Here is a 17,391-nt window from a genome sequence, read left to right on the forward strand (position 1 = left end):
TCCAGCATGGGTCTGGCATTGATTCACATGCTCATGAATATTCCCCGTCAGGCTGGGAATCCTCGGTAAAGAAATAAATCAGTATCAGTTTCGTTTCTGATCTGTCTTTCTTAGTAGTAACCAATCGCTGATCTCTGGGTCGTACTGCCCCCAGCCAATGACTGCCCTCTCCCTAAGCCCCGCCTCTGGCAGCCATCCTCGGATTTGGTAGCACGCCAAGTGGCAGTATGACCAAGTGAAGAGCCGCAGAGGGGTAGGTGGGAGGGTTCGCATGTGAATCCATGACAGACCCATGCTGGAGAACAACAGTTACAGGTAAGTAACTTGTTCCTTCTCCAGCATGGGGTCTGGCATGGATTCACATGCTCCTGAATAAAAGAATACATAGCAGTATACACATGCACAACCACGGGAGGTGGCAACAGGCTCAACATTAAGCAATACAACAACTCAACATTAAGCATCTCTTACCTCCTCACCAGGCTCACCTTAAGCGAACAGGTTGCGCAGCACTGCTTGGCCGACCCTGGACTCCTCCCTGGAGTCGCGATCGACGCAGTAGAATCTTGTGAAGGTGTGTGTCGACCTCCACGTAGCAGCCCTGCAGATGTCCAGCAGGGGCACACCAGACAGGAACGCCGTAGTAGCAGCGATCGCTCTGGTCGAATGGGCTCTCGGGCGGCCGGCAGCGGTCGGTTTGCCAACCGGTGACAATGCATAATGCAGCCGGAGAGCCATCTGGAAATGGAAGTCTTCGAGAGAGCCTTCCCTTGATTCACAGACCCAAAGTTCACAAACAGTTGTGATGTCTTCCGAAAACTCTTTGTACGGTCCACGTAGAACTTCAGTGCTCTAGCTACATCCAGCAAGTGCAAAGTCCTCTCGGCCGGCGTCGAAGGCGACGGAAAGAAAACTGGTAACACCAAGGGCTCGTTGATGTGGAAGTCCGACGGCACCTTGGGCATGAAGGAGGGGTGCGTCCTCAGCATCACCCTTGTGTCATGAAAAGTCAAGTATGGAGGCTTGCAAGAGAGGGCCTGAATCTCTCCCACTCGTCGTGCAGAGGTGATGGCCACGAGGAACGCTGTCTTCCATGACAGGAACTTCACCGGTGGGAATGATCGGAATAGTTCCTTCATAAATTCCTTTACCAGGCGATGAGACCACAAGGACGACCGTCCCATAGTCCTGGTATATCGGGAGATGGCAGCCAGATGTATTTTTATGGAGGCGTGAGCCAGTCCAGCTTTGGCCAGCGACACTAAGTACGGCAGCACTTGAGGGGCCGTAATCCGCAGAGGGTTAATCTTCTGTGCACGGCACCAGACAGAGAACCTCTTCCATTTATGACCGTAACACTTGAGAGTTGAGGACGCCCTTGCCTTTGCAAGAACCTCTCTGCAATCAGCCGGGATATCGTACCCTCCAAACTCTAGTGCTGCAGGAGCCAGGCCTGCAAGTTCAGCGACTGTGGGTCGTGGTGTAGAATGCGCCTGCTTCTCTGGAGAGAAGGTCCGCGTCAAGTCCAGAAGGTCCGAGAACCAGATCTGCCTCGGCCACGCCGGTGCGACAAGGATCATCCTGCACCTGGACTTCTTGAGCTGGTTGATGAGGCGGAGCAGCAACGGCAATGGAACGAACACGTATAGAAACAGGCCGTCCCAAGGGAACGAGAAAGCATCGCCCATGCTCCTCGGCTGGGGGAACCTGCTGGCGAACCTCTGGCACTTGGAGTTCGTCGCCGTCACAAACGGGTCGATCTGGGGTCTGCCCCATCGTTGGAAGAGTCGATCCACTTGATCCTGGTGCAGTTCCCACTCGTGGCATGAGCGTAGCTCCCTGCTGAGTTGAGTCGGCGATGGTGTTTTTTATTCCTGCCAGGTGGAAGGGAACCAGAAACATCCCCTGGGCGACGGCCCAGTGCCACAGATCCTGGGCCTCCTTGGATAGGGCTGGGGATCTGGTGCCCCCCTGCTTCCGTATGTAGAACATCGTGGTGGTGTTGTCGGTGAAGATCCTCACCATTTTGTCCTCGAGGGACGGGAGGAACGACTGGAGTCCCCAGAACACTGCACGGAGCTCCAAGATGTTGATGTGAAGAGACCTCTCCTCCGGGAGCCAAAGGCCTCTTGCGTGGAGATCTCTGGTGTGGGCCCCCCCCAACCCTACAGAGAGGCGTCGTAGTCACTGTCTCCTGAAACGCCGGGGTTTGAAAGTCCGTGCCCGTCGTGAGGTGAGCCCGGGTGCCCCACCATAGGATCACCCAACGGAACTCCTCGTCGAGGGGGATCCTGTCCTCGAAGCAGCCCCCTGCCTGAAACCAGCGGGCGTCGAGGAACTCCTGTAGCGGACGCATCCGAAGTCTGCAAAGGGGTACAAGGTAGATGCATGAGGACATCATCCCGAGAAGGGACTTGATGGACCTCACCCTGGCCACGTCCGTGGCTAACAGTCGCCGTACCTTGCCCAGGATGGTTTTGGTCCTCTCCTCCGAAGGGGAGGCCAATTGCTCCACTGTATCGAGCTTCGCCCCCAAAAACAGTGCTACTTGCGACGGAACCAGGTGGGATTTGGGGTAGTTGGAGAACCCCAGCTCCGTGAGCAACCGGACGGTCCTCACTGTATGATCGACGGCGAGCTCCCTTGACCTTGCCCGGATTAGCCAGTCGTCCAGGTAGGGGTAGACGTGGATCCCCTGCCGGCGCAGCCACGGCGCCACTGGTGCCAGGCACTTGGTGAAAACCCTGGGTGCCGACTTTAATCCGAACGGTAGGGCTCTGAATTGGTAGTGGCGTCCTTGAACCACGAACCTCAGGAACTTCCTGTGCCTTCCTAGAACAGGGATGTGAAAGTAAGCATCCTCTAGGTCCAGCGACGATAGAAAGTCGCCTTCCTTCAGCTGTCCCAGCACGTGCTGGAGGGTGACCCTCCTGAATTTCTGCGCCTTGATGTACCTGTTTAAGCAGCGCAGGTCCAGGATGGGGCGCCAACCGCCTGTCTTCTTCCTGACGAGGAAGTACCTCGAGTACACTCCGGAGCCCCGGAGCATGCTTGGAACGAGCTCGATGGCACCTTTCTTGAGCATCGCCCTTACCTCCAACAACAGTTGAGGGACGTGATTTTCCTTCCTGGCCACGGGAAGAATGCGAGGGCACTTCTTTTGGAATTCCAGCGAGTGCCCGTTGTCCAGGGTGTCCAACACCCAACGGTCGGTGGAGATGGACTCCCACCTCCCACACGCCGACGAACTTCGTCAGCCGGCCCCCCACCGGGGTGCTTCGATGGTGGCCCGACAACACGGCCGGGTCAGTCTTGCTTGGAGGCGGCCTTGCCTCCTTGGCGACCACGGCGGGAACCCCCTTGTTTGCCGCGACATCTGTAGGCCTCCTGGGAAGAGGAGCAGGCCGCCTGGCGGTAGGTGGAGGAGCCAAAGCTGGATCCTTTGGAGGCACCCTGTCTACCTCCAGAGCTCCGAAAGGGCTGTCGCTGCTGAAGCACCCCTAGGGCCCGGGCCGTCTCCGAGTCGGTCTTGATGGCCTGTAGAGACTCATCCACTGCCTTACCAAAGAGGTTGTTGCCGTCGAACGGCATGTCCAACACTCTGGTCTGGATGTCCTGATGAAAGTCTGTCGCCCTGAGCCATCCTCGTCGTCGGAGGCAAATTCCGTTGCCCAGTTGGCGAAATCCGGTATCGGCAATGTCCGTTGCCACCGTAATGGCGTGATCCGACACCACCTCACCCTCCTGCAGAATCTTTAGGACCTCTGCCCTTTTGTCATCAGGCTGGAAATCTAGCAGGGGAGCTATCTTGAATCAGAGCTCCCTGTCGTAGCGGGCCACGATCGCTAAGGCATTGGCCGCCTTAATCATCATCGCCGCCGAGATGACTCGTCGTCCCATAGAGTCCAACTTCTTACCCTCGCTGTCCGGCGGGGTGGTGGAAGTTGAAGCCGCCGCGCCCGCTGCCTTCTTAGCCGCTGCCGAGACGACCGAGTCCGGCGTGGGCTGGGCCCTGAGGCACAAGGGGGCGGCATCGGGGACTCGGTACTTCTTCTCGTACCTATCCCTCTTGGCGGATGTCTTGGCAGGGTTCTTGAGGACAGCAAGCCCCTCGTCCCAGATGTCGTCGAGTAAAGGCACAGCGAGGACCGTCTTCCTCTTAGCCTCTCGTCGCTGGTACAGAAACCCCTCCTTTTTCTGTTCTTCAGGGCAGAGCTGGAAGAGCTCGGATGCCCTGGTTATCATGGCGTGGAAAGAGCCAACCTCGTTGGCTGGGGACGCCCGCGCAGGGGCGGGGGGGGTTGGGGTGATGACGGGATGTCCGCTGTTTCATCGCTGCCACCGACGTCCGTCCCCGTCGCCGTATCCTCTCCCGGCGAGGGGGATGAGGGGTCTGCCGGTCTCGCAGGCACGAAGTGCGGAGCGGGGTGGACTCTCCTCCGCTTGTTTGGAGAGCTTCCCGACGGGCCTGGTTCTGGCTCCTCCGTCGGGGTGCGTGGTAATCTCGTCCTTATCTCGGTACATAAGGATTGGATTGGCAACAAAATGGCCGCCGAGCTATCCTGGGGCTCTGGCAATGGCTGCGACGGACGGGATGGCCGCTCCAGTGGGCCCTGTTCGTCGTCCTCGTCGCTATCATCGATCACGTCAGGAGGGACCGTCCCCTGGGATCGAACCTTCTGGAACCTCTCGTTGAGGTTTATGAACCGCTCGTTGAGGCCTATGGACCTTTCGTTGAGGCCCCTCTCGGTCTCCACGAGTTCCTCCTCAGAGGCTGATTCCGAGTCTGTAACGGCCACCGCCACCCCCCCCCTATTTTTCAGCCGGGGGCTTCACGGGGGTCTTAGCGATGGGCTGGAAAGAGGATTCCCTCTGGGGCGGCAGGGATACTCTGGGCCCAGAGGCCGTTTCCATTGGCGTAGTCTCAGCCGGCTCCGCCAGGGTCGCAGAGACCACTTTGGTAGAGGCCTTAGCCGGGTGGATCAAGGCCCTCACCACCTTAGGTGCGTCCTGGGCCTTCGCCTTGGGGGGAGGGTCAACGCCTCGCTCCCCCTTCGAGATCGACCGGGTCCGCTCCAGCGGCCTACCCGGGTTCTCAGACTTCCTCTTCCCCGACCCAGAGCGCTGGCTCGTGGTCGAACGTGCCGGGGAAGTAGCGCCCTGCTTGGCAACCGAAGAGCCCGAACTTTCGGCGCTCCCGGAGCCCGCGGTGCTTGGCCTTCTGTTGGGCCCCCGTCGCCGGGGCGCCCTCAAAGGACTTAGAAGCCCGCTTAGACTTCTTCGCCTTCTCACTTGCTGTGCCCTTCTCCAGCCCGGTGGCGAGGCAGGAACGACGATCTTGTTTGGTCCGTTCCGAAAGGTTCTTGCAGAACGCACAGTCCTTCTCCACGTGCGTCTTGTCCCCATGGAGGCAGTAGAGACATCGCGAATGCTGGTCCTCCTTGAAAACGTTATATAATCCGCATTCAGGGCAGTTCCTGAACAGCTTGGATCCGGGCGTCGAGCTCCCTTTGTCCTGGGCCATGTCTGGAGGTAGGCCGCAGGTCTTCCGGAATCCTCCAAGTGTAAACTCGACGAAAACTTCACCCTTGAGGGGCGTAGAAGAATTCCGAAACAGGTCCCCGTTATCGGAAGTAGAAACGGTGGAGCTTGAGGCTTGATTAAACCGAAAAAATGAAAATTCTCCTGAAAAAACATGAAAACGCAGTAAAAAACTCGAGAGCTAAACACGAGGACTCCCAACACTTGAGCGTGCGGTAAAAATCTGAGGATGGCTGCCAGAGGCGGGGCTTAGGGAGAGGGCAGTCATTGGCTGGGGGCAGTATGACCCAGAGATCAGCGATTGGTTACTACTAAGAAAGACAGATCAGAAACGAAACTGATACTGATTTTTCCTTTACTGAGGATTCCCAGCCAGACGACAGGGAATATTCATGAGCATGTGAATCCATGCCAGACCCAGTGCTGGAGAACAGAGATGATCGCTAATGCTTCCTTCTCAGATTTGCATTCTGTCCACATTTGTAACTTAACGATTGCCCAGAATAACAGTGAAGCAATTGTGCTAGAAGAAGCAGCAATGTCTAAGTGTAAATCCAAAGTACACAAAACAATAGAAAATAATACGGGCATTACTTCGCTCATGAACCCCAAAAGACAGAAAAGTGGGATAAAGACGAAAAACCTTCAGTCTATAGATCACAATCTGTAGGAAGAGGATTTGACTGGAGTGCTTGACGACGAGCTGCTAATACAACGCAGCATATCAGCGTCAAGCACATCGATCTCTGAGGTTATAACAAAAAAAATAAATAAATGCGTATAGAGCAATGTCTCCGTTTTCCACGGAGGCACAAAATTAACAACCAATGACAAATCAAAGTTTGACTTCGCAGATTTCCCAAATGGGGAGACTGAATCGCGACATTGCTGCACTCAAACAGAACATTGCCACCATCCAAAACAATATGACCCGACCGGCTAAAAGCAAAGTTAAACAGAGAACAAAAAAAAAGAGGAGAAGAATGACCTCTTCTGAAACTATAAATAATGATAACGATCTGGAAAAATCAACTAAAGTAGACCGGAACACATCCAATACAGTACACAAAAGAATGGGCAAGAAGACGATGGCCACTACCCCCTCACCCCACCAATTATAACAGAGGGGGACAGAAAAGTTGTGAACGACACGAACATCAAAAAACATTGGAGGGAAATACGACTGACTCTCAAACGTCTGACCAATCAATTGATTCCATGGGGAGATCTAATGTCGAATTTGTACTCGAGTCCACAGGACCAAATGTGAAAGCTAGTCTAACCCCAGAAGCAATGACTACCATTCAAAACAACATAATGGCAGCCCTTTCAATTTCCTTAGCACCATTTACCAAATTGTATGAAACCCTAAATGGGACACTACGAGATCAGTCCACCCTAATAGCAATGCTACACTCCAAAATGATTTTCTTAGGATCATTTACAACTACAGTTCAAGACAGATTAAACCAAGAGGCTTAGGTATCAGCACAATGGCAAAGCAGGCTAAGGGATCTGGCCACAGGAGATATTATGGATAAAAGCACTATGAGAGAAGCTATTTTTAGCGGATTGCAAGTGGATGCAGAAACCCTTTAAAGGAGCTACATCAGCGAAAATTGGGACGAGCATGCTGACAGGGGATCAGCCTGTGCCAAACCAAAAACAGAGAAGTTTTGAAGAAATCAGAAAAGAGGGACCAACAAACTCCCTGGAAAATCATCCAAGATGCATTGGAGGTAAGACATCAAGCTAACATCACAGAGGTGACAAACCAACCTGAGTCTCAAATTGGAGGGAATGCACCAGCCATTCAACAAACACCTCAGGTTCAGGATGAAACTACAAGATCCATCGAGACGACAACAATTCGATCCGGCACAGCACCGCTAGATGGGGCCAACACAACAAAAAAAATCAACCAATTTTAAAGTGTCCCAGGAGATATCTAAATTCACTTCCACAAAAAGACCAATCACGAAACATAACCTCAACACAAGCTCGCCGACAAATGGAAGCACAGAAAATTGAATTGGCTTCTGAAAATCAAATTTAACCACTCCTTCGAAACCTTAACATTTCAACAAAGGCACTAAATTGACCCAATCGACAGCAAAGTCGACCTCAGAAAAAACCAGTGCATCAAAAAACAAATAGTCCAGAGACACAAGATCCTAGTGATGAAAACATTGAAAGTAATCTTGACCTCACAGATATATTAGAATGCTTACAAGAACTGGGAAGAGAATTGTATAACAAACAAAAAACCATCCTTGGATGTAGAGACCACCCTAATTCAAACGGAAACAGATGAAAACCCAGATATATCAAACACACCAAACTCAATTCATGAGTGCTCCTTTCAGACCTTGGAGCAAAATCAGAACAAGAGGAAACAAAGACGGCAAGAAGAGAAGAAACCTAAGATCAAAAAATAGATCAAAGTTGATCCAATCAAGCATCTCCAAATGGCGAGAGGAGCAGAAAACGGCAAAGGATACCATTAAGATCAGCTTAGAAATACTTATACAGACTGATGATGACTTAATTCTAAACAGAAGAAATGTGGTAAAACTACTCCATCACGCTCCTAAAATGAATTCAGAGGATATCCAGGTGGTTCAATCCGTTAATGAACAACGGATGGACAGGGTCATCCTACATCTAAAATCTAACCTGGTCAAAAATGCATTACTGGAGGCGGCGGATGATTTTCTGCCGCTGGGCTTTGAATTGAGAGAAGACCCTGCCCAAGTGAAGATCGTGCTGAAATCCAAACAAAATGCCAAAATCACAAAGGAGCTCTATCGATCCCAACACAGCCAGCAGCAACCCAAGACCAACCCATCAAAACAGGAGCTGCACACTTTCAAGTCCTTGAGAATTGTGGTTGATTGTTTAGTCAAACCAACCACGTCAGGAGATTGGTCATGGTTAGCAGGAACACTTGGAACCCCTACAAAAAAGAATGCCAAACTATGGACAATGGAGGCTATCATTAATAGGCTCTTGGAATACTACCCGGTTTAGTCATCTATTCAACGATAAAAACATGGAATTAAAAGCTTACGAAATCTTATGCCTTCAAGAAACCTGGATAAGCACTATGCCCCAGTATGAGGGCTACATCCGTCACCTGAACCTGGCTATGAAAGGCTTGACAAGTCGCCCATATTCTGGGTTACTTACACTAATAAAGGTGGCGTCAGTGCTGATGGTAAGGGAAGTACAAAATACCAACGCACACATACAGAGAGACAGTTGAAACTGGAACCAAAGACACAATCATCATATTCAATTTATAAAGGAACCCACTGATATGTGGATGAGAATTTATACAAGTAATTAAGATGATTAATGACATTTCCTTGAGAATTCACAATCCTCTTCTATTCATCTGTGGAGATTTAAACATTACTGTCCTAGATGCCTTGGGGTCTTGTACATCAAATTCAAATTTGTTAAACCGTGCTGCTGCATGGATACGAGTGGTGAAAGACGGAAATCTAAGGATGTTAAACGGACAGACCACAGGGGATGTCCCGGCTCACCCAACATGGAGAAGGGGATCACAAAAAGCAACATTGGACTATTGTTTTGTCTCTGTAAACGCTTGGGAACGAGTAGCCACCTTTGAAGTAATTGCAATGAATGCAAGTGATCATGATCTTTTTAAAATCAAATGGCAATGTAATTCATCTACCCAGATGACGAAATGGGGGATGAACCTCAAGTAACTCAGGGAAGAAACCAATTGATGAGTATCAAACGACAAGATGTGCCTATTATTAAACATTTCAACCACCAGCTATATCAACCCCCAAAAGGTCTAGAATATGGGTGGCTCCTAACTGACTTTAACCAGACTAAGTCAAGATTTGAAAAAGGAAGGTTCAAACCTAAACACAAGTACAACTTAGAAGTGAGTGTTAGGGAGAATTCTCTGTTTAGGATGAATTTCCTAACCTAGTGAGTCCCCCAGCAGCTTTGCTGGATTTTTGGGGTTTATTTCTTTCTCCTGCCAAGAGTGAGACTCTTTTACCCTCATTCTTGGGCATGATTTGAGTGTGTTTCTTTGAATCTAGATGTGTTTAATGGGCTATGGGGTCTTTTACTCCATAGGGCTTCATGTGTTTTTGTGATATGTGTTACACAGCACCCTTCGTGCAGTAACACATGGGTGTCATAGTGACCCCCCAGTATAGACTCCATACCCTGGGATTGACTACTGTCTCCCAGGGCATGTAAAGTCACCATTGACTTTACTAGTCTTAAATTGGGAACAGAACCAGTACAAACCATCATATTGTGGACGTACTGGCTGGGGCAATTCGATTGCCCCAGGGTCTGTTAGTCGAGGGGGCACGTCTCCGTCCCCCCTGATCGAGTTTTGACTGGTGGAAGTGGATACTACTTTTTATATTCAACCGCGAATATTTTCCTATGGGATTTCCCATTGTTTTAGGCTACTATCTTTATTTAATTATTTATGGTAGCCTCGAACATACCGCTGGTTTATTTAATTAATATTAATTCTCCGGTTGGTATTTTTTGCCAAAACTTGATTCTAAAATGGCGTTTGTGTTCTCTTCTGTGACTCCAACCCAAGTCAAGCCCTTTGTTCCACTTTTTGGCGGGCTTCTCCACAGAAGACCTCCAAAGTGGTGCCACTCTGTCTGGGGTACTTAGGAGGGGTGGAGGGAAATTTAGGCACCCAGGACTGAGTTGCCTAGGCAACTCAAGTCGCACTCCATCAAGATTGGCCCAAGTGGTGACCCGGCCGGCTCACCACTTCGCATGTTTGAGTGACAGCTAGGCTGAGTGAATGGGGGTTTTCTACATAAAAGCAGGGCTTTGGGGACTGGAACTTCAGAAGTTGCCACAGGACCTAAGAATCCGACAAGGGAGAAGATGAGCCGACCTGCCACGACACCACCACCGGTGGAGCCCTGCTGGACTGCCTCACCACTTTTCCCAACGACAGAGGAGATCTCCCGCTGGAGAGTCTTCTTCCTTTGACTGGTGGGGATAACCAGTTTCACCGTCTTTTCGCTTTCCCGACGTACCTCGTGGCCGCCTTGCCTGTGCCAAGCACCCCAGCAACCGGGATACCACATTTTACCACGCCCGCGAAACAAAGGTACCACCTTTAACCGGAAAACTCAGCGGCTGGTTTCTGCCCTGGTAGTGCAACGACCTTCATCTTTCCTCGAGATCTTCTCTTCCGCTGGACGACGACGAAACTTACACCCACTACCAGGAACATCTGCCACCGATGGAGGATTCTTCCCACTTAAGGTACCGTGTCCCGCCTGGCTTCCCTTGCTACCGACTTATGGGGTAGATTTAGCCCCCGGCTTTCGAACCTGGGTTAGCCTGGGACACCCTGGCTAAACTTTCCTAAGCCTCTCTAAACTCTTTTTGAACCCTCTGCAAGACTTTCTAAGCCTAGTGTAACTGTGTGATCTTGGGCGCATTTGTGCTCTGCTCTCTCTAAGAGTGGGCCCAGCCTTTGGCTCACCAGTGACTTTTGCTCTTCTGCCTTACTAACAGTGTTCCTCAATCTTAGAGTGGTGTACCTTTCCATATTCTGTCTTTTTCCCTCCCTTTCTCACAAACTTATTGGAGTGCCATCTAGTTAAGCGCTCACCTCTGTATGAAAATAAGTGGTGTTTTACAGTGACTTATCTGATGAGGAAAAAGGGGTGTATATATTATAATAGTAACTGTGTTCAGAATATTTTACAATAAGAGTGCTGGAGTGTTTCAAACCGTGTGTTTTTAAATAAATAATTATATACTTTGATACCAAAGCTCTGGTCAGTGTTTGCTTGTATTATTGTATCTGGGTACCTATTGTGTATACTTTGCATACTGCCTAACTCTTCTTGAGAGAAGTCTGACTGCTCAGCCACAGCTACCAGGTAAATCTGGGTGGTACAGACTGCTACCAAGTGGGTTTACTGCCAACACCTGTAGTCTTAAATCTTTTGCAGCGTTCCCTAAGGGAACTGCACAGGTTTCTGCTTAACAGTGAGAGAGGAAAAGAAAGAGCAAAGGTCATACCAAAGAAGTTTAGAAAAGTACATTAGAGAAGACGACAGAATAAATAAACAAGACAAAGATACAGAAATTGGATAAAAGCCCCCAGAGCCTTGCAAGCCCAACATGACACGAAACCATGCTGAGAATGATATGTCAAAACAACACTTGAGGCCTGTCTAACATACTTAACAGTGGAAATTTCCAACCTACTGCCACGACCAACCAAGTCTCCAAATTATTCATTATGTTTGCCCAGAATTAACCAAAACAAATAACAGAAACCAAAATCAACGATATCTGGCGAATAAAATGGGACACAGAGGATCTAATCTTCATAATAAACAAAGTAAACTTCTCTAGGGCGCCTGGTCCAGATGGACTTACTAATTACATCTTAAAAGAGGCACCCGATCTCTGGGAGGAGTTTGCAGACATTCTATTCAAGCAAGTTATAAGAGCTAGAGACGTACCAGCCTCATGGAGATATGCCCTAATTGTTCCAATTTACAAGCCGGCTGATGGAGAAAGGCCGGAAAACTACAACCCTATTGCCCTGCTCGACATTTCAGGGAAGATATTTGCAAAACATCTATTCGGAAGCTACAAAGTTGGGCAAAAAAGGTAGGACACATGGACCCCAGACAAACAGGTTTTGTAAAGGGTGCGAGGACAAGTCTGAATACCTTCCTCTTGAACCTGTTTAAAGCAAAAGCGATAGCAACAAAGAGGCTAATATATCTGGCCTTCATAGATCTGGAACAGGCGCTCGGCAGCGTAAGCAGAGAACGCCTGTTGGAAAAACTTGAAAAATGGAACAGCCCTCCAGATCTCCATTAGGCGATAAAAACACTACACAGTAACATCAGTGAGAATTCGCTTAACAGACCAAGAAATCTATTCACAATAAATATACACATTCAGGAGACTGAACCAGGGATGCCCTCGGGCATCGGTCCTAATCAATCTATATCTATTGGACCTGATCCTCAAGGGATTCTGGAACTACACCCAAAAAACATCTTGCGAATGAATGCAAAAAAATCCTAAATCCTAACATTCGGTGCTCCTCACAAACAAACCAACAAAAAAATCAAAGGGTATATAGGAAATTCCAACATCGAAAAAGTCAATACAATTAAATATTTGGGAGCATTGATAAACAGAAGCAAAATAGACTAACTATGGCTCGACATTCTAAGGGAAAAGATGATAAATCTAAGAGCACAAGCCAAAATCCTTCACAAAAGATATGGAAAATTCACACTAACCCCCCTGATTACATTTTATTAACAGAAGGTAATACCTATGTTAACTTGCAGGGCTAAATCCACCCCAAATCTACCCTGTGAAACATGGAATAGATTATGTCTATTTTGGAAGGGAGTGTTAAAACTCCCCTTAAGTCTACCAGTGGGAACATTGCGATATGAGCTTGGACTACCATCTCTGAGTTAGATAGCACTATGGAAATCATTGTAATTATACCGGAAATGTGAGATGTCGGGATGTGTACCACCCTTTGAAGTGTTAAGAAGGTCAAATGGGATTAACAACGAACACGCTATGGAAAAATTGAAGGAGAACTTTGAAAATTGGCTACACACATTGGAAAATTCCATTGATACACTACGAAATGATCCTGACAAAATCAAGCTGAAGCGGCATGTCCAGGGTTGGATTGACACAAAGAATGAAAGGCAAAAATATAAGCTGGCTTTAAACCTGCCCATGGAAAAAGAAATTCCCTAGTTCCATCTTTTATAATGAATTGAGACAACGTCCCATGACAAGGGACTCACAACTTGATGTTAAATTTGTTTTATTTCTGATACTTCCATTGTTCTAAAGGTTTATGCTCAAACTAAACAAAAAATATATATATATATATATATATATATATATATATATATATATATATATATATATATTATTGAGTTTAGTGCGTGAGGGTCAGGTTAGGATTTTGGACACAGGACGGAGAACTTGCGTTGTTTTGGTAATTCTGACACAGACGTTCCTTTGTTTTGTTGAGGCAGGGAAACCCCTACTAGAGTTAAAGATAGGAAGGATTTCTCCAACCCTCCATTGTGTCCCAGTCTTACTCTTGATCCCTTAGAGTACGCAAAGTCCCCGATTCTTCCAGCATGAATCGGAAAATGATGCAAGGAGCAAGACCTTTAACCTTTCTAAATGTCACATCATATCATATTGTAAGCTCTTTTCTAACAAATCCCACTCATTAAATCATATGGAAGATTCAACAATCAGACCTTCCTACCCCTCTGGCCCTGGACCCAATCTTGCAAATAGATTACAAGATCCAGGCCTCATTCCTCAACCTACATCCCCCAACAGGATCTGCTTAACATACTAGAACATACAAGCCTTAAGCAATTTCTTTTTTATCACTTGTAACTATTATCCTGTTATAGGAAATAGATGTCACTATTTGTAAACAATTGCCTGGAACCAAACATCACCTACCCAAGCCTCACTACTTACTGACTCTGTACAACATTTCAAACACTCAACCACAGAATGAGCCTCTCAAAGTACGCAATCCTCACACAAGTCCTGCCAATAGGTACTGGCCAGCCCAAAGCCAGCCATCAATGTAATTACAAAGTCATTATGGATACAATCAATGAGTGATATGTTAAAAGTATGCTGTACTGGAAACCCAGGTACATGCACTCAAACATCATCGAAAAGCACTCAAGTATGAGGCGGTTTAGCACTTTACAAATACCCAAACAACATTATATAAAACGGAAGATCACCAACATTCTAGCTTGATGGTTAAAGAATACATTTTTTAAAAGCAAACATGCTTCATAAGGTGCCCCAGTACCAAAGGTCATACACAGAGAATTGTTGTGGGAAAACACACAAGTGAGCTGATAGAACTGGACAGGGAGGGCAACACTCCCTGGCATACCGACTCTGTGGATGCCAGCTTCCAGAACAATTACCCTGAGTGAGTGGAAAACTACCTACCCAGTAAAAAGGTTGCCATGCTGGCCTAAACTGCAGGCACAATTCAGAAAGCTTTACATTTAGGAGGTTGATTAAATATGTAAAAAGCATGCATGTAAGCTAAAACCAATAATAAAGTAGCCGAGGTCATGGAAACATGTAAAAATTAGCATACTGTATTATACATAATAATGATTAAATAACATGAGTGAGGTGGTCGTTAAGCATTGTTATGTTTACCATTAACTCTTTAAAAAAATGTGTTTCACAAAGTATTGTCTCAACCCAAGTAAAACATGTGTAAATATATGCAGTATGTGACAGAATATGAATAGCAATGTAGGAGAATGCGTTAAAACTACATTTTGCCCTGTTGGCATTAGCTACTGGGCATTTTCAATTATTTTACTTTCCATAACTAGTTTTAAGAGACTAGTGAGTTCTTCTTTCTGTTGTGCAGTTACATCTTTAACTTACCACCAGATCTGTAAGACTGAAAAACCTGGTCTGGCCTTCTAATTTCAAGTAGCAAGTCAAACATATAGGATGATTTCACAGCCCCTAGCAAAAGCCCCATTGGATTATCTTCCTCTTCCTCATAAGAACGCTCCAGATAATCATGAAATTCATCATATTTAACAAGACGACAGCAATCCAGAGGAACCACACCTTCCAAATCCATGATCTAAATAACAAACAAAAGAATTTACGTTTAGAAATAAAGTGTACATATTCTAAAGTCACAACAGAAATAAAGATCAAATTACTTACCTCTCGAAATGTTCTTTCTGATGGATGTTTCATCCATGGATTCCTCTTCTTTGATATCCATCTGCCAGTGCAGCTGCTCTTCTGAAACAGGTCCACTGCCTGGAGGCACAGCATGGCTCTGTGCCAGTTCTGCGAGACGCTGCTTTGCCCTCTGTGCCAGATATGATGTTGGGGCAAGATAAGATTGAGGGGCCAGACCATGTGACCGTAGTCTCACCAGCTTAAACCTAGCAATCGGATACTTGGGAATCACAGAACCAAGGTATACCAGCTATCCATCAAGTGGGACACGTTGGGGAAGGCAATGAGGAATCTGGGAGCAACACCCATCAGAAATCTTTGTTACTTACCTGTAACTGTATTTCTCCAGCATTGGTATCTTACATAGATTCACATGCTTGAATTTTCCCTTTCATCAGACAAGGAATCTAAAAAAAAAGAATATTTCACACATTCCACACCACCACCTAGTAGCCATCGCTGGAAGTTCACCTCCAGTTCTGAGCCACAACAACAAGGCATTGTGTTGTGGGTATGCAAATTAGCTCAATGCAAACCCTTTTCTCCAGGAAATTGTCTTTGTCTTCTTTATACATAGGTTAATCAACCCAAGACAGACATTTGCAAGGCTGCCAGAGCAACTATATACCCGGTTTCACCCTTAAGGAATCATCAGTGCAGTATAGTCCTGGCACCATTGTTGTTTGAAGCATTTGGCCATGTTTTCACAACACCAAGAAAGTTATGGTGGGTTTAAAAAGGTTTGAAAAAAACCCTTTCACCTGAAATGTGAAAGTAGGAAAGTCCATTAGAGCCAAGTCACACATTCCACAACACCACACATCGCTGGAAGTGCACCTCAAGTTCTGAGCGACAACAGCAAGGCATTGTGGGTATGCAAATTAGCTCAAATGCAAACCTCTCTCTCCAGGAAATTGTCTTAGTCTAAGAGGGCATAACTTTCTTGGTGTTGCGAAAACATGGCCAAATGCTCCAAACAACAAGGCTGTCAGGACTACACTGCACTGATGATCCCCAATAAGGGTGAAACCAGGTGATGTAGTTGTCCTGGCAGCCTTGCACATGTCTGTCTTGGGTTGATTAAGCTATCTATAAAGTAGCACCGCCCCTCTTAGACTTTCCTACTTTCACATTTCAGGTGAAGGTTTTTTTCCGAACCTTTTTAAACACACCATATCTTTCTTGGTGTTGTGTATATATATATTTGTTTTCACTGAAAAAAAGTTGTTAAAGGGACGTTATGGTTACAGGTAAAAGCAAAAAACCTCCGAAATGTGCCAGTTATGGTAAGCTAAGCAACTACAACTCACCCCCCACCCCCAAGAGCCACCCCCACCACCACTACCACCTGGAGGACCTACCCAACAAAAGAAGTGCAGTAGTTCAAAAGACAAAGAGGACCAAGAAGATGAGGTAGAAGAAGTGCCTACCTCTAGCATCCACAGAGAATCATGGGTGTGGCAGTACTTTACCACTGTTGGGAATGTACCAAAGGCTAAAGCTACCAAAGTAAAATGCACTGAGCACACACTCCGTTCCGGACTACCTGGGCAGTAGACCTACAGACCACCTCCATGCACCGCTACACCAAATCCAACCACTGCAATGCTCTCAGAAAGGCTGTTCCTTTCTTAGCAGGTACTAGGCTGTCTTGATCCACCTCATCTTCCTCAACCAATACTGTAAACACACAGCCTACTTCTGTGGGATACAAAATCCCACCAGTTATCTTGCAAGCAATAAGAAGCTGTTGATCCATGTCTTTCAAAGACAACAGTACTCTGTATGTACTGAAACACACCACTCTGCAGGGAGGAGCAATTTCGAAGTGTTTTCAAAGTTGTAATCAAGGAGCATGACAAACACTGCCTCCTACCTTAGATTTAACACAAGCGCAACATCTTTCCCTGTCCAACTGTCCCTCCATATTACTGCTTGGTGCCTCTTCCCTCAACCTTTCACAGTTGAAAAATAGAACTAAAAAAAATAATCTTCTAGATTCAATCCACTTTACATTTCTCAGTAAAGTAGATAGAC

At 47.2% G+C, this 17,391-nt stretch overlaps 1 protein-coding gene across 3 annotated transcripts in view; it reads right to left on the reverse strand.

Moving 5' to 3' along the window:
- The window catches only part of USP47 (ubiquitin specific peptidase 47), a 2,970,466-nt gene that overhangs the window by 1,095,226 nt on the left and 1,857,849 nt on the right, over positions 1-17,391 (reverse strand). For all 3 annotated transcript variants that reach the window (XM_069623643.1, XM_069623644.1, XM_069623642.1), the window contains one exon: positions 15,040-15,247. In XM_069623643.1, the coding sequence (XP_069479744.1) occupies positions 15,040-15,247 (208 nt within the window). The remainder of the gene's footprint in view (positions 1-15,039; positions 15,248-17,391) is intronic.

The sequence above is a fragment of the Ambystoma mexicanum genome, chromosome 11, assembly GCF_040938575.1.
Source record: "Ambystoma mexicanum isolate Mex_15411 chromosome 11, UKY_AmexF1_1, whole genome shotgun sequence".
Classification (NCBI taxonomy): Eukaryota; Metazoa; Chordata; class Amphibia; order Caudata; family Ambystomatidae; genus Ambystoma; species Ambystoma mexicanum.